The sequence below is a fragment of the Anastrepha obliqua genome, chromosome 4 (assembly GCF_027943255.1).
Source record: "Anastrepha obliqua isolate idAnaObli1 chromosome 4, idAnaObli1_1.0, whole genome shotgun sequence".
Lineage (NCBI taxonomy): Eukaryota > Metazoa > Arthropoda > Insecta > Diptera > Tephritidae > Anastrepha > Anastrepha obliqua.
Window position 1 is genome coordinate 28,036,603 of NC_072895.1, and position 25,188 is coordinate 28,061,790.

Consider the following 25,188-nt stretch of genomic DNA (forward strand, 5'->3'; position numbering starts at 1 on the left):
TTAATTTTAAATCGAGATGAAAAAGCTAAATTCGAATTAAAAAATGGAATATATTGCAGTTAATTGCGACTTACGAAGCTCGCAGGCTATGGAGCCCTATTTGACTGCTTGCCGTTTTATCGACTTTCATCGATTTAATTTGAAATGCAAGGTCAATCAATCAAGCACCGAAGCCGCGTAGAAGTGCCGAAATGAAAGTTATGAAAGAACTCAAAATTATTTTGTAGCTTTTTGATGATATAACTCAACCATTATCCAGTTCAAAGAAAGTTTCTTCATCTCTTATAATCCCGCTCATCTGTGGACTACATTCAACCGCTTTCTAAGGAAATGAATATCAATAAGCAAACATATTTTATGCAGGAATTTTAAAAGCAGTGGTAAAATGCGGCTATTTCCATATGAAGAATGAACCCTCACCCGTATATGTGTAATAGGGGATTACACATAAAAAGAGAAGGCTTTAGAAATGAAACAAATGCTAAACAGGGATTGGAGGCGTTGGAATCCGAAATATTATATTAATATGTTTTTGAAGCTAGCAAATAACGAAAATGTTGAACACACAGAAATACAGAAATACAATCAACCAGTACTGAATCCAGTCCTTCATTTAACTTTTTACGGCAACGAGTAACCAACGGTGGCCGAAATTGTCACAAAAAATAATATTTGGAACAGTTGAACTGCACTTATAATTTCGATTCTTTAATATGTTGGAAGGCTCCGTAATGAGCAGAAGCGCAGAGGATATTTAGCAAGATCGGGTTGGCTGGTTAGTTGGTTAAAGTGGTGATTCATTCAGAATCTAACTAGCGGATGGAAACGTCGACAAAGTCAAGGAAATGGCGCTGGAAAATCATCATTTAAGTTTGAGTGACCTTAGCGTGTCTCACGAATCGATTCGTCATCAAATGGGCATGAGACGCGTGGCATGAATTTCTGTCAAGAAGTTCATCGGAAGAAGGTGGCTGAAGACATGCTTGAGCAAGTGACAAGTGAATTGGGACCCAACGTTTATCCAGCGCATCATTATAGTCATAACATGCGATGAGACGTGGGTAAATGGGCTTGATATGCGAATTAGTCAACAGGCGGCTGAATGGCGCTATCCACATGAGCCGAAACCAAAAAAACCTACGTCAAAGTCGGTCAAAAGTGAAAGTGAAAGTCTACAGTAAATAAATAATAGTATTTGGAAGTTATGCGACGTTTGAGAGAGAGAATGTGCGTAGGAAACGGTCCAATTTCCAAACTCATGGATCTTGCACCTTTCACTTGTCATGAGAACGCACCGTCTCACAAGGCTCATATTGTGAACACTTTTTTGGCCAAAAACTCGACAATTGTCATCGAACAACCACCGTATTCACCGGATTTAACCCCCGGTGACTTTTTGCTTTTCCCGAAACTGAAATTGACACTCCACGCACGCCGCTTTGAGTCGGTAGAGGCCTTTAAAGAGAATTCACTGAAGGAGCTGAAGAAAATCTCCAGTCATCAAACGCGTTAAAAAGATGCTTTGATGACTGGACTAATCGTTGGTATTTGTGTGTTGCTTCGAATGGAGCCTATTTTGAGGGCGACAAAGCAAATTTTTATGAATAAACAATTATTTTGCGTTTTATTGAACAATTCCCGGTACTTTTTTGGCAGAATGCATATCCAGTCAGTGCAGTTTAAGAACCTCATTAGGCCCTTGACATCTAGGTGTTTTAACTGTCCGCTTATTGTATTCATTATTTAGTGCTCTATGCCCAAAAGATGGGCTTTAAGCAGTTCATTTTACCAAAATCTCTCCCCTTTGAAAGAGAATGTCAAGTACCTAGGACTCATAGAGGAAACTCACGTGGAAACCTAATATTGAGGAAAGAGTAAAGAAGGCCAACGTTGCATTATATACTTGCAAAAAAGCGGTCGGTATTAAATAGGGACTAACACCTCGCGTTACACATTGGCTCTATACTTCTATAGTTAGGCCAATCTTAATATATGGAATACTTGTATGGTGCCCATCTGCTCAAAAGGCGAGTTACGCTAAAATCATGAGTAAGGTCCAAAGAACAGCTTTTTCATGCATCTCTGGCGCTTTAAGGACTGTCCCAAACAAAGCGCTAGAAGTACTTTACCTTCAATTTACCTGCACTGAATTTTGTAGGGAAACACGTGGCCACCGTCTCGGCGCTCAGACTCAAAAGTATGGCGCTATGGAAAGACCGGTGGTTTGGCCACGCTTCTATTTTGCACTCTCTAAATAGTCACAAATAAGAAATGGACTACTCTATTCTTAGACTCACCTTCGAAGGGCTCTTCAAGACGAGTATGGTTTGAAAAGGAACACGTAGAGTAAGGATAAGCTCCAGTGGTATCACAATGGACCTGCGAAAGGTCTAAGTGTGTCTCTATGACAACCACCCCATCTACCTACCTACCTACCAAGCTAGACGATAAGGTTGGCTAGGGAGTTTTCTTGAAGGAATTAGGACTGGAACTATCCGTTCGACTAGCAGTCTAGTGCAACGTCTATTAGACATAGGTTCTAGCTCAAAAAGAAGTGGCTCTGTATCTAAATACGCATGCCGTAATAAAAACGACTATAAATATATTCTCGGATAGCCAGGCAGCCATTAAATCAATGAAAGCGGCAATACTAAGATCGAAGGTAGCACAGGAATGCCGGGCAGCCTTAAATCAGATTAGTGTTGTATACAAGGTCAGCCTTATTTGGGTTCCGGGACACAGCGATATTGAGGGAAACTGTAAAGCTGATGAGCTAGCCAAAAAAGGTACTACTCTTCAACTGCTCAGTGATAAAAGTATCATTGGGATACCTATGGCCACGAGTAAAGTAATAATTAAGAATAAAATTATCCAATAGGGTACGGAGAGATGAAGATACATGCGTTACGGCTAGGCTTCTGTGGCCGCAAATAAACAAGAACAGGACAAAGGATATGCTTAGTCTCTCAAGAGATGATATCTCGAAGGTCATGGCTTGTATAACCGGTCATTGGCTATTTGGCAGGCATTCCTTGAGACTAGAAGTTTTCTCCAATGAATATTATAGAAGTTACATAGATGAGAAAGAGGAAGAAACAGTCGAGCTCTTCCTTTGCAATTGTCCAGCCCTAGCTAAAATCAGAGCAGGTTTTCTGGGTAAATACTTTTTCAATTCTCTTACAGAGCTGTCTGGCGTGGGGTTGGGATCAATTCTACGATTCATAAGAGCCACAAAATGGTTCCACGAAGAAAAATAAATGAGATTCCCATGTCGGAAAGTAGTATCACAACGGACCTGTAAATCTAAGTGAGTTTGTCGTGCAGACCGACTACCACCATAACCTAACCCAATCTTAATATGGGAAATATGTGGTTTTATCATTGCTTTTGCGGACTTTTGCGCCGGTACACCGGTGCCTTGTTCTGGTGCTGATAAGTGCTCATAGCTCTCTTGGAGTTCTGTTGAACCATAAAAGAAATGGTATAACATTTCATTCATAAGCTCTAACAGCTGATTGACAATTTCCAACTTTGTTTGTTAGACGGTATTTGAATGCAATAAGCTGTGAAATCCTTTATGTTTCTCAACTAAAATCAACAGCAACTATTTTCTCTTCTAAAGTTTCAGTGAGGTTATAATTTTACACTAAGGTGTAAATATGTAGATACGCACATATACATATACATACCTATGTTTGTGCGCTATTCACCAGAATTGCGTTTGAAATTTAATCGGTATTTCATTGGACTACTTTGTGCTGGTCGCTCCCGCGCCATCACCCTTTTGCCAAACAAGTACACACACACACACATACGCACACTGAAGTGGGTGAGATTTAAACTATTTCGCTTATTTAGAAAAATGTCAATTGTTTTCTAATTGCTTCCATGGAAATTTTAAAGGGAGGCAGCAAATAGCTGCAACAACAACAAGTGCAAAGAGCGGCAGCAATTAAGCGAAAAATGCGATAGAGACACACTTGAACGGCCCTAAAAACATTTCCAAAATTGTCACATTCCTATCGATGGTGTTGGTGCTGGTGAAAGCATTGACGATGGGCTTGGCTGCCGTCACCATTGCCACTAGTAATGTAACTATCAAATGTATGTATAGGGTGTTTTTTTTAGCTGCATGGGAACTGTTGATATCGATAACTATGGCTCGACTGCTGAGAATGACAAACTTTTTTTTTTTTTTGTTTTTTTTTTTTATTACAAACATTTAACTATGTATATATAGGTATACAATGTTTGTTGACACTACAACTAGTTTAAGGGAAACTAACAAGCAGTATGATTTTAACAATTATGTGGGGTTTTTATGAAGAGAATTTTAAAATCTCTTCTTTACATTAACTACCGATAAGATCATATGGTTTTTTTCGCTGGAGTCGTCAGGTTAGGCCTGCGGTGTTGAGAAGTTTGCTGGCTTCCTCGTTAATGTGCCTCTGGAGCCTCATTGAGTGGGCTTCTGCTTGTATTTTAATAACTTCAGCGACCGTAGGAATGCAGAGGTCACGATGAATATCTGCAGTGCGAACGTACCAAGGTGCGTTGACAATATTTTTGATAATTTTATTTTGAAATCGTTGAATTATGTTAATATTACTTTGACTAGCACAGCCCCAAATTTGAGCGCCATAAGACCACAGGGGTTTGATAATTTGATTGTATATCATTATTTTGTTATATATGGAGAGTTTTGAATTCCGTCCAATGAGCCCGTTCAGTTTTAATATAATATTTTCAAATTAAGTTCGCTTCGTTTTCTTTTTATATGCTCCTTCCAACGTAGCTTAGCATCGAGGGTTATACCAAGATATGTGGCAGTATTTGTGTATGGAATTGGAGCGCCTAGTAGCATTATTGGGTGATGGTTTACTTTTTTATTGGTAAAGGTCACATGAATTGATTTGTTACTATTTAATTTTATTCGCCAAATTTTCGTCCATTTTTCTACTGCGTCTATAGCGGTTTGAAGTATACTTCCTTGCGGTACGCCAGCGTTTATTTTCTGCAATTTGGAATACTCATTCCCTTGTTTTACGCGAAAATACCGTTCAGTTATATACGATTTCATAAATGCACTATATTGAAGTGGCAGGCATGAGTTCAATTTGTTGATAAGGCCTTCATGCCAAACCTTGTCAAATGCTTGCGCGACGTTCAGGAAGACTGCTGAGCATATGTTTTTCTCTTCGAGCGATTTTTCTATTTCAGCTGTAATTCTGTGCACCTGATCTATGGTGGAGTGTTTACAGCGGAATCCAAACAGGTGTGAAGGTATCAGGTTGCGAAATTCAATTATTGGTTTTAAGCGATTTAGAATGAGCTTTTCTAGTAGTTTGGAAATTTGTGGCAACAAGGAGATTGGGCGGTATGAAGAAACAATATGTGGATCCTTTCCTGGTTTGGCAATCATAATCATCTCTGCAACTTTCCACAGGCTTGGAACATACTGGAGTCGGATCGACGAATTGAATAGATTGGCTAATTTTACTAGACTTTTGTTGGGTAGTTGCTTTAATACTTCCGCTGTGATTAAATCAAATCCAGGTGCCTTTTAGTCTTTTAGTTGCTTGATTTCTCTTTTCAGTTCGCTCACAGTTATATGTGGGATTAAAGTTGTTTCTTGATCTAAGGAGGGATATAAGTCATCGGATTGGCTGTCGTTTGGTTGAAAGGTGTTGAATAGATGATTTGCAGATGTTATAGCTTTATCTTTATCACTTCTCGTCCAGGTGTCATTTGCATTTTGCTGTCAACTCAGATAAATATCGACTCATTGACTCATCTTTTAAATTATTTATTTCTCGTCTTAGTTCCTGAGAAGCTTTGTTAAGAGCGGCCTTATCTCCAGGGAATCGTGTGTGTTGCCATTTTTGCCGGAGTTGTCTTTTCCTTGCTATGAGTTGCTTTATTTCTTTGGGATAGTTGGATCCGATTACTTTCTTTTTTAAAAAAAGGTGTGCTACCCCACGCTGCTTGTTGGATATCTTGTGTAAACTTGAAAACTTCTACTTCTAGTTGTTCCTCTGTTGTGATCGTGGAATTATTGCATGCATTGCCTGACTTTTTTAAAGAATTTCCAAATTGTGTGTTTATTGTATAGAGTTGGTGGTTGGTCTTTTTCGACAATTGTTTCGCTGATTGTTAGATATATTGGGGAATGATCTGAGTGAAGATCAGTTCCCTCACTGATTTGAACATAGTTGTGTGATATTTTTTTTTACTATGAAAAAGTCGATCAAGTCTGGGGTTTTGTTGACATCTGTTGGCCAGTAGGTTGGTTTAGCTGTTGATAGAAACTCACAGCCCGTTTCTTGTGCTGCTTTATATAGTTCCCGTCCTTTTGTCGTAGTTAAGCGCGACCCCCAGATGGTATTTTTCGCGTTAAAGTTATAAACTTAAATTTATGCATATTTATAAGTTCTTTAAATTTGTCTGAGGAGATAGAGTATCTCGGTGGGCAGTATATAGCCGTGATTGAGAGAGGCTGGTTTTTTGTTTTAATTGTGATTGTGGTAGTTTGAAAAAGAGAATGACAAACTGCGTTGACATTTCTGTGCAGTAAGATTTGGGCCAAGAACCAGTTGCGTCAACGCGGCTCCCCCTTGAAGAAATGCTAAGGCGGTTCCAGGATGGGAATCAGCTGCGGAGGAGGAATGTTATAGCGTTAATGGGAGCATGCCCCACATGCCACTGGTGTGATGGCACCTTTGATAACGTTTCTGACAATTTGATTTTAACCTCCTTACCAAAACAAACAAAAATATATAAAATACCATCAAAATATATATAATATATATATCATAATATACATCTACAAATATATACATCGTGAAGTGTTTAACGGCTGAAAAACGCCGTTTGGCCGAGCTCATCCTCATATTTGTGGCATGCGTCTTGACGATGTTCGACAAAGGGAGGGATCTACAGTTTTAAGCCGACTCCGAAATACACTCGGAGGTTTGCCATTACCTGACGTGGGGCGATCGCTATTAGAAAAAACTCTTTTTTAACTTTGGTACTTCGCGGAGATTTGAACCTACGTTCACCGAATTCCGAATGGTAATCACGCACCAGCGCATTCGGCTACGGCGGCCGCTTATCTTGGTTTTATCTTGGCTTACCTGCCTATAAAAAACAGTTCGTGCAAGAATTCAAGCCATCGTTTACGTCGCATTTTTGCTGCTTGGGCTCATTTAGATTTATTACTCAGATTTATTGGAAAAAAGTAGCCCAAGATTTGCCGGAATATTTCAATATATTTCAAAAAATGAATGCCATGAAATTATCTACTAGATTATAATAAAAAACAAATCATTACAGCAATATTTCTATTTTGCATTATCATTTTAAGTTCTCTAACTCCTAAAAAAACACCCTATATGCATGTATGTAGGCCTAGTTGGCACCACACGCTGTCAGCAAAAAGTTGTTGCATAGCAAAAAAACAAAAAAAAAAAATCACAAGTCATTTCAACAAAATTCCGAAAGAGCAACCAACGACAAAAGCAATCACCAACAACCAGCAACGGTGCCAGCCCAAGGCAGAGAGAATAAATATTGAAGTGCGCATGCGTGTGCGTGTTGAAGTGGCATGCATGCAAAATGAAGGACTTCGAGAAATTTGTAGACATCAGCAAAGTGTTTGTAATGCGAGGTATGGAGTATGCATACCGTTAGTAGCACACGCACACACACATACATACAAATATATATGCATTGGTTTTTTGTTTGTGGATGAGTGTACGCATATTTTGTTGATTTTTTTCTTGGTAAGAATGCGCAAAAATCCTAAGCATTTCCGGTGTATTTTGAACTGGAAAAAGTGTCACAAATAGAAATTGAAGAAAAAATGCGATTTCCTTAGCAAGGGACACCACTGCCATGTGTTGAAAGCGGCGTAAGGCTGGGCTGTGCAGTGAGAAAAGGATCATTTGTGCGCAAACAATCAGATTTTAGCGCATGCCTACTCCTAAGGCTGCATGCCTACAGTTCAGGCCACTTAGTGGGGAAGATCAGTAATGGGATATTCATACAAACGTAGGTACATACATACATACAGTGAGTCAAAAAAGTATTGGCACACTCGAAAAATCAAAGTTCTCAGTGCTATAACTTTTCTTCTAATGAAAGTATAAAAAAATAGAAAATGTATTTTCTAAATATATTTTTTTATTATGTTTCTGAACAAAACGGACTTAGACCAAAATGGGCCGTAGTGCTGAAATTTCCCTAGAACTACGTCAATTAATGATAAAACTGTATTTAGAATAAAAAAAAAATCCTATCGCGAAAGTGGCAAAATAGCTCCCGAGAGCAGATTTGGACGCCCAAAAAAAATTAACCGAACGGCAGGAGCGAATTGTGGTATCCACGGTAGCACAATATTCAAAAACTTCGGCTGTCAAATTGTGCGAGACCGAGCAAAATTCATTTGAAATCAATTTCAACCCTCAAACTGTTCGGAATACCCTACATAAGGGTGAGGTATCATGGCCGGTTTCGTCGACGCAAACCCTTCATTTTGAAGGTAAATAAGAAAAAGAGGCTAGAATTTGCTAAAGAGCATTTAAATAAGCCCTTAGCTGGTTACTGTAGTATTCTGGTACCCTAGTAAACATAAGTGACATCTTTCTGAAACGGCTCCTAGGCGAATGCTGCAACGCCTCCGTCCTGTTAACACAGCCTTCGGGTGCGTTAACAAGCCTTCGGGCTCAATTGAAAAATTCTGACTAGCTCTCGTTCTGGCTCTGAACTCTATTGCCCACGAAGCGCAGAGTCACCTCTTACAGGGCCTCCCTGCCCGCATAGATAATCAAACAAACACAACAATAAAAAGGAGAGAGAAAATAACAGAAGAACAGGAAGCAAAGATAGTCGAAATGAGGACAGTGTGGACCCAAGAATGACCTTTAGAAGAAGTAGTCTATGGCTAAGATTTCCGCCGAGTCTAAGGGCATCTGGAAGCGGATCAGCTCGCACTGCGCTCAAAAGTGTCATAGCTGATGGTCCCGCAAATGGCATCACGCATACAAACATCAGCTCTCAGAAGAAAGATGCCTCCAGTATCAGAGGGCTGCAATCAGTGCAATCAACGCCAACTATGTGGCTCTTATGAAGCAGTAGAACAGCTCGTTTATGGACGTCGTTCGGGGTTCTCCGAAGTAATGCATAAAATAAATAGTTCCAGAAAGAAAGCCTCCCCAGAAGAGAAGGAGGAATTGCTTTAGTGCTCCGGAAAGGGAGCCTCCCCAGAAGAGAAGAAGGAATTGTTTTAGTGGCCGCACAGCTCGACGCAGTAGACGACGGCCGCTGTAAGTGCGAAGGCATTTTGAAGCCTACCTCTCCCATCTAAAAACAACGACAACAGAAACAACAACAAAAATAGTCTACCTATGCATGTAAGTATGACGCCATAATTTCAAAATTTGCATAAAATATTATATACATCATTCGGGGCTTTTCAGACGCACAACTGCTTCTTAAGCATTTACGTATATGTATAATATGTATGTACTTACATACTTATGTATCGAAAATTTATATAAAACTAAACAAATTTCTCAGCTTGGCATATCTCGAAAACGTAAGAAAACGAAAATTTCAGCCTGCATCCTGTATGTCCTTTATGTTGGACTCACTTCTGTCAAAGGTTGCAAGTTATGCCAACATTCACAATGTAATTTCGCTTTGTTTAATTTGCTACGTTTTGAACTTGGAAAACAAATATCCTTACGAATATGCCACACAACGTGACGCAACAACACCAAGCAGAGCAGCAACAAAGCAAAGTGACACAAAGGACATCAAACCTCTACTATATGCCATCTTAGTTCGTTTGATTTTTGTTCGTCTTAACGAGAAGTTTAGCTGAAATAAATGAATGAATGAATGAATGAATAAATGAATAACTGGATGAAGGGAATGCATTTTGTCCTTTGCTCCCTACACCCTGTTCACTGTTGGCATCACCTCATAACAAACTACTCAGACCATTTGCACGCGCACTCACACACACACATACATCGAACACACGGCCGAATCGCACTTTACCCCAACATCAGAATTCTTTTCCATTTCGCCCGAATGAAAAATTGCTCTAGCGGGAATACGATTTTAACATGCGAAGTAAGTGAGTGAGAAAGTTAATAGGTATACACACACATACATATGCGCGCATATGTATACATACATACAAGTATAAACGGAGAACGATGTCGCATTGAAAAGTAAGAAAATATAGGCAAAATAATGTTACAGTGGATTGAGGAGTTACTCGGGCACAAAGATATCGTCGCTTGCCATGCACTGCTTTGTGCCATAATCATATATATATGTGTGTCTGTGTGTGTATGTATGCATGATATTAACTTGGGTGGTGGTAGTTGTTAGAATGCAGCCGATGTCGCATCGACGCGTTGAGCGGTATGCTAAGTGCCGCCGGGTAGATTTGCCCGACGCTAAAGCGAATTTAGCTAAGCCGTAGCGCACGGGGACTTTGTATATTATTCTATGCTAATGTGCACAGACACATACAAAGCATGCACACAGACGCACTTTTCATACTTAAACATATGCAGGTAAAAATACCCTGTAGGGATGGTTAACAGCCCTAGGAGTGATGGTTGACAGCCGTTTAAACTTCAATATGCACCTGGAATACGCTGTGAAGAAGGCGTCGAGTGTGCAGTCCTGTCTGTCGCGAATAATGCCAAACAATGGCGGACCTAGTCACAGCAAAAGAATACTAATATAGATAGCTGGGTAGTCAGCTCGGTTCTTTTGTATGCCGCACCGATCTGGGGTGATGCACTGAACTTAAACAGCTTCACAAATAACTGACAGCCGTCTATCGGCTAAGCGGACGGTGCTTCCTTCGTTATAGCAGGACTAGTCCTCGTTGACATTTTGGCGAAAGAAATGCAAAGAGCGTACAGGGTGAACGATATGAAGTGTTACCAACTTCACACTGCTTGTATCTCTACAACAGCTCATGACATCAACGTCAAAATTGTTCTAATGACAGTTCAATATATTGTTTATAAGCCATCAAAAGCATTTGCGTCTCAGTTTTGTTGAATTTTTTTTTCTGTGATGGAATTCAAACTTTATATTTGGCTGGAAAATCACAACCAGCCATTGTTCGTGAGCTCAGTCACCTCAAAGTGAATAAAATATTTGTCTATCGTACTATAAAACGTTACAATGATACTGGTAGCATTGCAAAACGCTATGGAGGTGGACCAAAAAAAACCGCAATAACGCCAGAAATGGTTCGGAAAGTGAAGGCTCGACTTGAACAAAATCCACGTCGAAGTGGAAGAAAAATGGCCAAAGAACTGAAAATATCGCACGACGGCATTCGACGCTTATTGAAAAATGAGCTCAAGGTCAAGGCTTACAAGTTCCAAAAAGCACACGACCTTTCACCCCAGCAAAAAAAGTTCGGTGCGAAAGAGCAAAGGAGTTGTTGCGCTTGAACGAACGTGGCGAACTTCCTAACATTGTGTTTTCTGATGAAAAAAATTTCCCAATTGAGCAGTTCATAAACACTCAAACCGATCGAGTTTACTTGACCGAACGCTCATACGAGAATTTGCGTCTACGTATGGCCACTCGAAGCAATTTCCCATCGGAGGTAATGGTTTGGGCCGCAGTGACCGCTGATGGATACTCTCCAATCATTTTTATCGAGCCTGGTGTCAAAGTGAATGCGACTTATTATAGGGAAAATGTTTTAGAAGCTGCTTTAGAGCCGTGAACACGAAAACATTTCGGTCGTAGACCATGGACGTTCCAACAGGACTCGGCACCGTCCCATAAAGCTCGTGTGAACCAAGAAGGGTTAAAAAATCATGTTTCACACTTCATTTTGTCCACACAATGGCTCTCGAATTCGCCAGACGCAAATCCGATGGACTATTCCATCTGGTCCATTTTGGACAGCAAGGTGAGGACTACAAAATATGCCAGTATGGATGCGCTGAAAAAAGTGATTATACGAAAATGGGCCAAAATGCCTCAAGATCGCATTCGTGCAGCATGCAACTCATTTTTTGACCGTTTGAAGGCTATAGTCAAGGCTAAAGGTGGTCATATCGAGCTAAAGTGAATATATAATACCCATTGTTAAGACGTAGTTAGAAAGGCACCATGGAGAAACAAACTTCCACCTATCCCGATTTCTTTCAGGGCACGGAGTACTTCGAAAATACCTCCATAGATTCGGCCCGAATTCGAGGTGCCCCAAACTGCCAAATCTGCACGGAGAGGAAAGAAGACGCTAAACACGTCTTGTTCCAGTGCCCACGCTATGCTCCCGACACCTGTGGTATATTAAACGGCGAAAATATTATAGATTTTATGCTAAAATCTGCGCGCATGCAAAATATATCCACATTGATCTAAGACGCGCGGAGGTTCGTAGACGAAATAACTAGCAGCCTATGAGCTAACCAGCCCCGTGCGGTAATTCCTTTTTGGACAGTTCCGGGGGGAGAGTGGTAGATATTGGAGAGGTGTTTACTACGTAGGTGTAGCTGTGAGGCTACAAGCCGTGCATACTGCTATGCCGGTATAGCAGTACTCATATTTCCTCTTCACGGGCGTCATCCCAGAAAAAAACCCTGTAGGGAAATCCAGTCAGCGTCAAACTGGTATGTAACTAGTGAAATTAGAACCATCTAGAATCTTGGAGTGATACTTGAGTCCAAACGCCATTGGAAACTACAGATTGAAAATCGGAAGAGAGGGCCAGTATTGTTTAGCACTTACTTCCCGTCGACTTTTTCGATATTTCCATCGTTATCTCCAAATTGCAGTCAGGTTAAAGAAGATTGGTCTCTGGAAGTAGTCTTTCAAGGGATATTGCAGCATTTTTAGGCAGTTAAATGGGAGTTTAAGGGTCGTGCTAGAGCAATCTTTCCAAGTAGGCAGGATTGGAATGAGGGAAAATTTTGCATCGAAGCTGGTATCTCTGTCCTCACTGACGGAGATGGAAGCGGGATGCCCTCCAACATGCAACCAGGAGTTGGAGCAGGGGTTTTCTCTAAATCAGCCTATTTATCTATCTTCTTTACACTGCCAAATACAGGTAGTGTTTTTCAGGCAGAAGTCTTTGCGATCCTGCAGAGATGCAAAATGCTTAGGGAACGTGGGAGCCAGAGAGATATTAACATTTTTCGGATAGCCAAACCACTTTGATCGTTCTGCCGACGCTATGGTGTAGATCTAGACTCGAAATTCCTGTAAGGAGGAGTTCAAAATTTCTTGGGTGTCCAGGTAACATTTCTCTTATCTGAGTTCCAGGGCAGAGGAACATAGAGAGACATGAAATTGCTGATGAACTTGCCAGGAAGAGGGCGACTGCATTGATCTCAGAGGTCTTCTACACGCTCATCGGCATCCCCGTGACTGTTGTTAAAGGGGAATTGCGCAACTTATTTCTCAGAGAAGCGCAGAAAGGATGGAGGTCCATTTCCTCGTGTGCTATTTAAAAAATCTTTTGGCCCGAGTACAATAGACGGAGGACTCAGAAAGTTCTGGAAACTCCAACTCATTCAATTTCCAATTCAATTTCAATTTCTAAACTTTATTGATAATTGGACGATTGGCAACACTCCAGAAAGATAGGTTTACCATATAACTCACATTACAAAAGCTGTGGGAACCTTTCAGAGGAGGGGACTGTTGAGCCTTTTCTCTGTAAATGTCCGGCTGTGGCAGCTAGACGATTACGGTCATATCACTTTATAAATTTAATAATTGGCATTTTGTGAAAATTCCAATGTGATATAAGAAATTTAATTGATATCGAGAAAACCACAATATCTCCCAACCCGACTCGAACTACTGCAGCAGTAATCGTCTCCTAGACACAAAGACGATGTCCAACAATGCCTCCACTAACAGCTGAATCTGACGAACTCACGACAGGCTATATATAAACAACATTCATCGATAGTCAATCAATACATTTACAGAAGCAGAGGTCAAAATGATTCATGAGACCAGAGTAACACCTATATATACCATACACCATATACTATAAATACTCTCGTTACACCAATCTCCGCCTATCGCTGATGAAGTGATCAAGTTGCCGCATGAGATCTGCGTTAGATTGTCATAATTATGATCTGGTTATTGTAACAGGTTATATTCCTAACTTAGGAATTAGCTCGACTTGACGTCCACATAGCCAACATACCTATAACCAGTATGCGTACGATACTAACCAATTCTTAGATTCGCCAGGTTGCTTATCTAAGACAAGACACTCGGTGGTCCTAAGGCCCATACCTGTGATACCTGCATCTGATTTCCATCCCCCAATTAAGTTGATTACATCTTTTTAAGAAGGTAACTAGTCCCTCCAGTGAGACATTTTGTAAATTTTTCAGATCTTCAAGGAAATTATCGCCAAGCTATTTGGCATGGCTTTTTTGAAGGGTGGGACATTCATAGAGCAGGTGGTGTACGGACTCAATTTCTTCTTCATCCCACAGCTTCATTCGACTGGCTCAGGTGCCAAAAGTGCAGAGACTCGTTATAACAGCTGTGAGGACGCCAAGACATATTTTTTCCTTTTAAGATTCATTTTTGGTCAGAGCGCTTTGGCGACCCTGCAGATAGAGGTCAGAGACTACCGTCTTTTGGTTTCCGCGATTACGCTCAAGTCAGTGGCAGTGTACAGTTCATTTAGAGTGATGCTTATGTCCTCTACTACTTGCCGAAGGACAATCTCACGGCCTTTCATTCGCTCCACTCCAGAGTGACCGGGAACCCAACATAGTGTGGTGTTGTGTTGTTGGATAAGTGAGAGCGACCTCCTCCATTTTTAATAGATATTGAATTGACTCGCATTGAAGTCCGTGCATTGATCGCTGCTTGACTATAAACAAAAATGGAAAGGTTTGCTGAAAAGTCTCTGGTTAACTTTTTTCTCTCTTTATTTACCACTTCGAGGCATACGTTTTTAGGTGACAGAAGATATACGAGAGAAGTCGACGCGAGATCTGAAGTGGTTTACGGAAAATGCGTTAGAAATTTTTTTAATGATTGAATTGATTAATTAGAATAAATATTTTGTGTTTTATTGACTTATGTCCGATTTTTGAACTGGTTCGAAATTGGTGAAATCGCACTAGTTCTATACCAAAAATTTACTTCACTAGCTAATGATTTCTCCACAGGGTAAGTATGAATATGTATGTGTATATAAAGAGGCATGTGTTTGTGCGCTTTTGTCGGTTCTCGTTCGGTGCAGTGAATGATTGTGCTTTGTGAATTTGAAACAGTTTGATTTTCTCCATAACCCACTGAAAACATTTGGGATTGGCCGGTTGCATCATAGGTAGATAGAGATCGAATGATTGTAAAGCGCTTTAACGTCTGTGTTTGTTTGTTACTGCCGGTAGTAGTTCTAGAATTAGGTGCCGTGGTTATAAAAAATATAAAAAATGCATATCTAACAGTGGCCAGTCATCCATCTTCAGTCGTTTGGAAGTCTTCGATTGTATTTTTGCTATGAAAGAATTCTCAGAAAATCGTTTGGATGTGGCATAAAACTGATGGGGCCCTTCAACATTGAACAACAAATTTACCTCTAAGCTATCTGAATCTGTACAGATCCATACATAAAAGCACTTTTGTCACAGCTGAGATCAACTGATTCCAAAATGCTCTTTTCTGTAACATGGTTGCATATATATATGTACAAGGTGAAGTTCAAAATAAACAACACTGAGCTAAAATAGAAACGACAGGAACTTTGCTCTGAAAACTTCGATTTCATTCATTCAAAATAGTCCCCTCTGTCCTCGATACACTGTTTTGCGCTATCTAAAAGCTCTTCGAAAGAGTGTTTCAGGATGTCAGCATAAGCCTTTGGATGGCCTCTACGGACGTAAAACGCTTTTCTTTCATAGCCAAATGCAATTTTCCGATTGGATACAAGTCACAGGGAGCCATATCAGGCGAATACTGGGAGTGATTGATGGTTAAAATGCGATTTCGAGTCAAAAAATCAGTCATAAGAGTGGATCGATCAGATGGTGGATTATCATGCAATAAGCGCCTGCTTCCTCCTTCGCGGTATTCAGGGCGAATTCGACGAATGCGATACAAAAAACGCCAAGATAAGAAATTACTTTGACGGTTTGACCCGTTGGCACGAACTCCTTGTGGACAACTGCCCTGGAATCGTAAAAACAAATGAGCATCGACTTGATTTCTGACTTCTCCAAACGCGAGTTTTTTGGTGGTGACCCATCTGGGGCCTTCCATTTTGCACTTTGAAATTTTTGGCTTAGTTTCAGATTCATGTTGGAAACCCCACCATCTACCATTTCATCACCAGTTACAATATTGCAAAAGAAGATCTCGTCTTTTTTCGCCTCGGTCTTTCGAATGTTGATTTCTGAGCAATTTTTGGTTCTCATTTGACTTGTGCGGAATGAAACGTACGAAATTAAGCCCAATTGATCAGTTAAAATGCGATAAATCGATGTTTTGGAGATATTCAATTCCTATTCCATGAATTTCAACGATGATTTTGGTTCATTTTTAATAAATTTATGAACAATTTCGATGGAGTTTTCGGTGATTACTTATTTTGGACGGCCCGTATGTGTCATTTACCTGTATGCTCTCATAACCATCTCTGAAACATGTAAGCCACTCATGAATTCTGGCAAGAGACAGACAATCATCGCCATCAACTTTTTTGATCAATTCCAACAAAATTTGATATTAGCTCTTTGTTCGAAACTCATTTCTGTACCGATTACACAATCATACTGACACTTTAGATGCAATAACTTCGCTTCCTCGAACCGAATGTCACCAAGCTTTCACTGGGAGTCAGCTAGGGATGTAACTTCCAACTCACTAATTCATTAAAAAGATGGCGCCAACACAAATAAGTCAAAGATATTATTTTAAATATTTCTTTTGTCGATATTCCACTGTTTTTAATGTTACAATACAAATTTTAATTTGGCATAGCAAGCCCGCCAATACGCAAAAGCAAAAAGACCAATCACTCACACTACTACACACCCAGGTGCCTGTCAAACTCACACCTAGGGTATCTGTCAAAAAAATAGGAAGAAGAAGAGTATTTTTACTTGTATTTCTGTACAATGATCTGACCCACCGATTGTTTTCATAAGTAGATATAATAAATTTTTCGGTATATGAAGTACTCTGTCAAGTCCGCCATCTTCTCGGTTAAGTTTAATTTTTTGTCTGGCGGCTGAGTAGGCGTTCACGTAGGACGAGAATAAAAAAATCGAGTTTCATTTAAGAAATTCCATATTAAATAAGATAAATAACAATTATAAGTATAAGGCGGAACGACAGGTTTCATTTCGGGTACACCAACTAATTTTTTTTTTTTTTTCAAAATATCTTTTACATATAAAGGAAGTACTTGTAAGCCTCATTTTTCACTTCTTTTAGCATCCCAGGAATTTTACTGTTGGTGCCTTCAAGCTTCCCGAGGTTTAAAGAAGTTAAAATATAATTGAAATGTTTAAGCTTCACTTACTAGTTGAACTTCAGGAGTATCAAACAAAAAGAGAAACGTTTTTGAAAATGGGTGAAATTCTTACCTTAAGGAATTCAAACGTCAAATTTGAAAATTTATCCTGGAGATTTCCCAACTGTCTTCAGGAAAATTCATATATTGACAGCTAGTTTTATTTCTTTTCAGCACAGAATCTTCTTTTAAGGAAATTCCAGTTTGAGGAAAAAGAAATCCATTATTTTCTCGGTAGATAAGTGTAGGAATGGATATCTCGTAAGGTATCGATCAAACAATTTAAAGTTTATGCGCGTTGTCAGGGTGACATTTCACACTAAAAAATTCGTTTGCTGTTTTTTGTATTGGGAGGTTGAATTAGTTTTAAAGGTGACACACAGATGGCGCTATTTATCACTTTATCGCGTTGGCAATACTGAATATATATTCATGACAAAGCCTCATCCCTAGGCTTTGTTTATCAGTATCTGTCATTTCGCTGAAGTATAAACAACGCAGTGTTTTCGTGCTCCGAGTATGTCAACTTTCGTGCCGTCGAAACGCAATTTGCGGGAAGCTTTGCTTTTCTGCTACAATTTGAAAAAAAATACAGCCCAAGCTCCGTCGATTTCAACATGTGAGTACTGGTTTCGACGATTCAAAAGTGGTGATTTTCACACCGAAGACAAGGAGCGTCTTGGCCAGCCCAAAAAGTTCGAGGACGCGGAATTGGGGGAATTGGTAAACGAGGACTCGTGCCAAGCCCAAGAAGAGCTTGCTGAATCATTGGGCGTTGATAAATCAACCGTTTTCAAGCGTCTAAAAGCGATGGGAATGATCCAAAAGCAAGGACATTGGGTCCCGTACGAGTTGAAGCTGCACGACGTCGAACAGCGATTTTTTACGTGCGAATTGCTGATCGAGCGACAAAATCGGAAGGGTTTTTTGCATCGGGTGGTGACTGGCGACGAAAAATGTTCAGCCCGCTCATTTCACACGTATTGACTCACTCGTTGTTCGTTGTTCAGACGGCAGTGAAGTAAAATAAGCGTTGGTTGCGTTGATTTTTTCTGACATCACCAACACAATCTCAGCCACTCATAACAAAGCACTGTCATGACACTGGGTACGTCAGCCAATCAGCTGATTTCTTCTAAATCGCTGAGAGCCGGCTAACGGCCTGATGTAGGCCACTCCTCTGCTTTCTGTACATCGTCAATATTTCTACTTCTCTACAGAAAGGTTAGGCTAGGTTGGGTTGGAATGGTTACCCAAAGTATGAGCACACTTGGACGAAGATAAACGGATAGGTCCTTTGTGATATCACTGTGAAGGAGGTAAGGTGAAAGAGAAAGCGATGGGATGATAGCAGATGGCGGGGAGAGGCGGTGGTGGTGGGATGGTTAGGAAGATGTGTTTAGAGTGTGTGGATTGTGTGGATTGTGAACGATGACTGTGCTGCGTGTGCGTCAACCGCTTTGTAATGCTGAGGAAATTCATCGGATTTTTAATGTCAATGCCAGCTATATCAGCAAGCGTAGCAAAGAAGTAAGAGCCAAGATGCCTATATCTTAAACCACGCCAGAGCAGTGCAGCTAAGCAGAAGGTGCTGAGATGAGTCCACCTCATCCTCCATACATTCGACACAAAAAAGAATCGAGGTAATTCCAACTCTCAACAGAATGCATTCCTCGCGCATAGTGTCCTGTGAGAAAACCCACGAGATTCGAGAACTGATATTTTGTCAACCTCAGAAGCTTGCCTGAGCGCCCTCGACCCACATGTGGCCAGAAAGATTTCACGGCCTTACAAGTTTGTGTACTTGCCCAACGCTTGCTGAGTTGGCGTGAAGCCCATCTTTCCAAGAGCAGACCGCAGGTAACTAGGGGGATCCCAATTTTCTCCCTTCGCGGGCGAATCACCTCACATGTCTCTTGGCTGGCCAGCTCATCCGCCTCACAGTTTCCCGCAATGTCGCTGGGACTATTAACCCAGATAAGGCTTATGACAGAAAGGTAGTTTTCGTAGAAAATTGCTAGAGTTCATACAGTGGGATGAGTTTTGAAAAATATTTGCAAATTGTTGACCTTATTTCTTCTTTTTCTTTTTTGAAGGAATAAGCCCCATGACCGTAGCATATGAGAAAGTACCGTATGTTTGTAGGTTCATTCGAGTTGTTGAGAGTACCACTGGGAAGGCTTACAAGTCTGCTTGGACCCGCTAGGTGGTGTTGGGCTTATGATATTTATTGAAATCTTATTTATGTTCTGTGCATAGCACATAATCTGGGTATATAGCTCGCAAAAAACGAAACGAAAAAATGAAGCGCAACGACATATTGCCCAGTTTTGATAATTCCACAACCTTTTCATCACATTTCTGCAGTTTTTATATTAACTCGACTATTTTTGAAATGCAATTTTATAGCTAATTAAATTTTAGTCGAATAAAGTGCAAATGTGAAATTTCTGAATAATCTCGTTGATTTTTCTTTTTTTTTATAAAGGGTTTTCCAATAAGAGGTGTTATTCCCGTAAAAGATCGATGGTTTCGTTGCTTAAGTGGCACGTAACGCCGACTTGTTGAAAGTAAACGTTGTCCAGATCAATACTATCCAATTACGGCCATAAAAATCATCTCTCGATAGCGCAATCCATTCACCGTAACTGTTGCTCCAGCTTCATTTTCGAAAAAGTAAGATTCAATGACTCCGCCGGACCATAAACCGCACCAACAGTCACACGTTGAGCATAGAGAGGCTTTCCAACAATAACTCTTGGGTTTTCTGAGCCCCAGATCCGACAATTTTGTTTGTTGACGAAGCCACCGAGGTGGAAATGGGCCTTATCACTCCAGATGATTTTTCGATGGAATTCCGGATCATTTTCATGCATTTCAACGACCCCATCAGCATAGACATGACGTTGCTGATGATCGGCCGGCTTGAGTTCTTGTGTTAACTGGACTTTATAAGCCTTAAGACCCAAATCTTTATGCAAAGTACGGTGTAATGACGTTTGTGGAATGCCTAATTCCAAAGAACGACGAGGAATGGACTAAGCTGGGTTTTCTTCAACATTTTCGGCTACAACAGCAATATTTTCGGCTGTTCTTAAGCAACGTGTACGGGTTTTATTCTTCACATCACTAACTTGTCCCAGCTCGAATTTTTTCACCAATTTCTGTATTGTGGTCCGACAAGGTGCTTCAGGATGACTCAAAAGTGTTCGAGTTTTACTAAGCGTCTCTGCCAAATTTTCACCATTTTATAGCGAATTTTACCCTTGGGGGAACCTGTTATCCCTATAGGGCGCGTCCCCAGGTGGTGGATAGGGGAACGCCTCCCAGATATGGAAGGTAGGAGAGTAGGTCTCCCGCGAACCACACAGGTCGAAGACGTAAACTTCGTTAAAAAACTCCCTCAACCCAAGGTGTGACGCGACCCGTGCCTATTGGGTGGGTTTGGCAGCCGGGGGATAAAACTAGGCTGTCTTTTAACGGAGCCCTCCTGACACCAGGCCGCCTCAGGTTGTAACGGTGGCCTTACCATGGTATGGGGCGCTGCCATGGCGGACCCTTTATTTCCCCTAAATCCTCATTGGTCACCGCACATGGCGACATGTGCAGCCTTCTGGAAGGGCAGGTGACCGTACGAAACAGTATGAACAAACAACAAAAACTAACAAAAACTTCGGATAACGCTACAAAGAAGACGGACAAACGGACGGACACAAACCCAAAACGAACGGATATACGGACACAACAGATAGACAAATGGACAACACGGACCGACACTAACGAACTGGGGAAGTTGGGAACTTCCTCAGAGGACGAACTCTTGGCCTCCAGCCAAGAGACGGTTGATGGTAAAGCTGTGGGCCACAGCACGCCATCAACCCTAAATCAACCATCCACATCCGCTGATGCCAAGGGGCAAAAGCGCCAAAACGCTAAAAAAGGCCCGTCCAGGTATAAGCTTTACCAGAGGTCTCTGACTATTCTCGGAAGAATAAGAAAAAATGAGGCCGAAGGGAAAACTCATCCAAAGGACGCGGCCGATAAGGCAAGGTGCCAAAAGGTGGTCGATGAGTACCTGGCGTTCCAGGCCACCCAGAAGGCAGAAGCCGTGAAACGCAATCGTTCGCCGGACGAAAGCGACAAACCAACGAAGAAGCACAAAGTGTCGGTTCACACAGCTTCAATACCAAAACCAACCAAACGCTCATTTAATGAGGTGGCACGGGATCACCTGCAAATAGCGCTGGTTGACGAAATAACTAACCGCGGTAAACCTGCATCGGATAAGTGGTCCGAAATCGAGGCACGGCTGTCCCGCATTGTCGTCGATCACGTCATGGCAAACCCGGAGGGTCATGTGCCAGGATTTGATTCAATGGAGGTGGTCCGCGGATACAGGGTGATCAAGTGCGATGATCAACTCTCCCTTAACTTCCTGCAAACAGTTGTGGGCAAAATCCAGAGCGACTGGGAAGGTTTGAGGCTCAAACTAATCCCGGCCAGCGAAATCCCTCGACGGCCGAGGGCTCGCATCTGGATTCCGAACATGGAATTCGAAGCTAAGCAACTTATTCCATACCTGCAGGCACACAACCGCACTGTTCCGATGGATGACTGGAGCATTATCAAAGCGGAGGCTCCGCAAAAGAACAGTGTGTCCTTCCTTCTCCAAATATCGGAGGAGAGCATCGAGCCACTGGGAAAAGTGGACAATAAACTTCGGTTCGGCGTCAGGAAAACGCAACTGAAGATATTCCGATCTGCAAATCCGGAGGATGAACAGGACGAGGTGGACGGCGCCAACGAGTTGCTCACAGGCATGCAACTTGACGACGCCGCATCTACCAAAAACGATGGCGCTAATGAGCAGCACCCGGGAGTGCAGCTTGGCGACGCCGTCAAATTGTAAAGCGACCAGCAGCATGGGTCTCAAGGTTGTCCAAATAAACCTGCAGCACTCGCGGACTGCAACGGACAACCTAACCGTTCTCCTGGCGGAGGAGGACGTCGACATCGCTTTAATCCAGGAGCCCTGGGTGCGGAGCACCGAGGTGAAGGGGTTTACTGGGAACAACCACAACCTTTTCTACAAACGGACTGAAGGTAACCCCAGATCTTGTATTGTAGCTAAGAAACATTTGAACATATTTTTAATCCCATCATATTGTTCACAGGATGTGACGGCTGTGGAGGTAGAAGCCGCTGACGGTGTCGGCATCATATTGGCTTCCATCTACATGGCACATGATCGGCCAGCACCACCCGAGGAGGCTCGTCGGCTCGTGCGTGAAGCCACAAACAAGAACCTACTGCTCGGATGCGATGCCAACGCGAGGCATGCGTTGTGGGGAAGCTCCGAGACAAACGACCGAGGTGAGTCTTTATATAATTTTATTATTAATACTAACTTATCGGTATGTAACAGGGGTAACACTCCCACTTTCACCTTTCCTAGTACGGAGTACTTCAGAGGATGGGAGGAAGTGATTGATGTTACTCTACTGTCTGAAAATAGCTCAGTAAGGGTAGATAATTGGAGGGTATCCAATAAAAGGTCCTTTTCTGATCATAGTTGGATCCTGTACGATTTGGATCTTAAGGTAGATCCACCCCTACCGTATCGAAATCCTTTACGAACCAACTGGAAGAGGTTCAAAAGTGTAGTAAACAAGAGGATAGGACAGACTCCTATCCCTCAAATCACTCTCACGGAAAACCTTGAGAGTAGGGTCATAACACTGGAAAAGGCATTCAGTAGGGCCTACAAAACGTCCTGCCCCATAAAATTTAGCAAAAAAACTCACCCTCCTTGGTGGAGCAGTGAGCTCTTAAAACTAAGGGAAAAATCTAGATCAACGTTTAACCTCAGCTACTCGACGGGAAATTGGGAATTGTACAGAGAAAGTCGGAGACAGTACAAGAAGGCAATCAGGGCCGCCAAAAAAGAGAGCTGGAGGGAATTTTGTTCGTCAATCGAATCCACCAGGGATTCTGCTAGGCTCAGCCGTGTTCTTTCCAAAGACCACTCAATGGCTTCTTGGGTCAAGAAACCTGATGGAACTTGGACTGCTACAGCAGAAGAATCGCTAGAGCTTCTGCTAAACACGCATTTTCCGGGATGCAGTGCTTACGAAAGTGAGAGGGGAAACATTAGGCGGAGCCAATATAATCCACAGCATCTTGCAAATGAAATTGTTACGAAAGAAAAAGTTGCATGGGCAATCAAATCTTTCTCACCCTTTAAATCTCCGGGGCCAGATGGGATCATTCCAAAGATGTTACAGGAAACCTTGGACTGTATCCTACCATGGCTAGAGGAAATTTTTAAAGCGTGTTTAAACTTAGGCCATATTCCAGATAGCTGGAAAATAGTCAAGGTCGTCTTCATACCAAAAGTAGGTAGAAGAGGACATGAATCAGCGAAGGACTTCAGGCCAATCAGTCTTTCGTCTTTCCTGTTAAAAACTTTTGAAAGACTTTTGGATACGCACCTCAGAAGCTCTTTGGAGAGCTCTGGTATATCAACTGCACAACACGCATACCTTAAAGGCAAATCTACGGAGACAGCGCTTCACGAGGTAATCGGAACAATAGAGGGCTCTCTAGAGAGCAAACATTATACCATGGCGGCGTTCTTGGATATCGAAGGCGCCTTTAACAATGTTAGCACAGATGCCATCCAACGGGCGTTGATAGACCTGGAGGTGGACAGTTGCATCAGTAACTGGGTCATCTCCATGCTAGAAACCAGGATCATCAAAGCTAACATGGGTAACATCAACATAACCAAGAAGGTCCACGGGGGCACTCCACAAGGGGGAGTATTATCTCCACTTCTTTGGCTATGTGTGATTAGCAAAATCTTAATAAAACTTGATGGAGGTGGGGTAAAAGTGGTGGCGTACGCTGATGATGTGGTGGTAATGGTGTCAGGACTGTGTCCAAATACGATCAGTGGGATCATCCAAAGGGCGTTAGGCGAGCTTAACTCTTGGGCCACAGGATGTGGGCTAAGTTTAAACCCGCGTAAAACAGAACTTATGCTTTTTACCACCAGATACAAGGTACCAACTTTTACCCTACCAAATATCAACGGACAAACTCTGTCTTTATCAACCAGTGCAAAGTACTTGGGGGTAATTTTGGACTCCAAACTTAGCTGGAAGTTAAACATCGAAGAACGGGTAAGGAAAGCAGAAATTGCTTTATATGCCTGCAAACGTATGCTTGGAAGAAGATGGGGTCTTCAACCTAAGCATACATTATGGCTGTATAAGGCGGTTATACGACCCATTTTAACGTATGGTTCGGTAGTTTGGTGGAAAGCTCTAGGGAGAGAGTACAATACCAAATTACTCGGCAGAATACAAAGATCAGCCTGTGCAATAACGGTCGGTGCAATTAGATCATGTCCTAGAGAGGCTCTCAATGCACTGACACACGTTATTCCAATAGACCTACATATAAAGAAGACGGCAACCATGAGTGCATTTAGGTTAAATGAAGCGGGTCGCTGGAAAGGAAAAACTTATGGTCACGCTAGTCTGTTATCGCGACAAACTCAGTTAACCTCGGTGAGGACTGACTACATCGCCCCGATGGTAACGTTCAATAGGAATTTTGCCACTCTCTTTCCA

General features: G+C 41.7%; 1 protein-coding gene across 1 annotated transcript in view; it reads left to right on the forward strand.

Moving 5' to 3' along the window:
• LOC129244065 (uncharacterized) overlaps window positions 1-22,810 on the forward strand; it is a 38,122-nt gene extending 15,312 nt beyond the window's left edge. The window contains exons 2-3 of the mRNA XM_054881679.1: window positions 21,243-22,654; window positions 22,726-22,810. Of these exons, the coding sequence (XP_054737654.1) occupies window positions 21,243-22,460 (1,218 nt within the window). The 3' untranslated portion in view covers window positions 22,461-22,654; window positions 22,726-22,810. The remainder of the gene's footprint in view (window positions 1-21,242; window positions 22,655-22,725) is intronic.
• The last annotated feature ends 2,378 nt before the right edge of the window (window positions 22,811-25,188 follow it).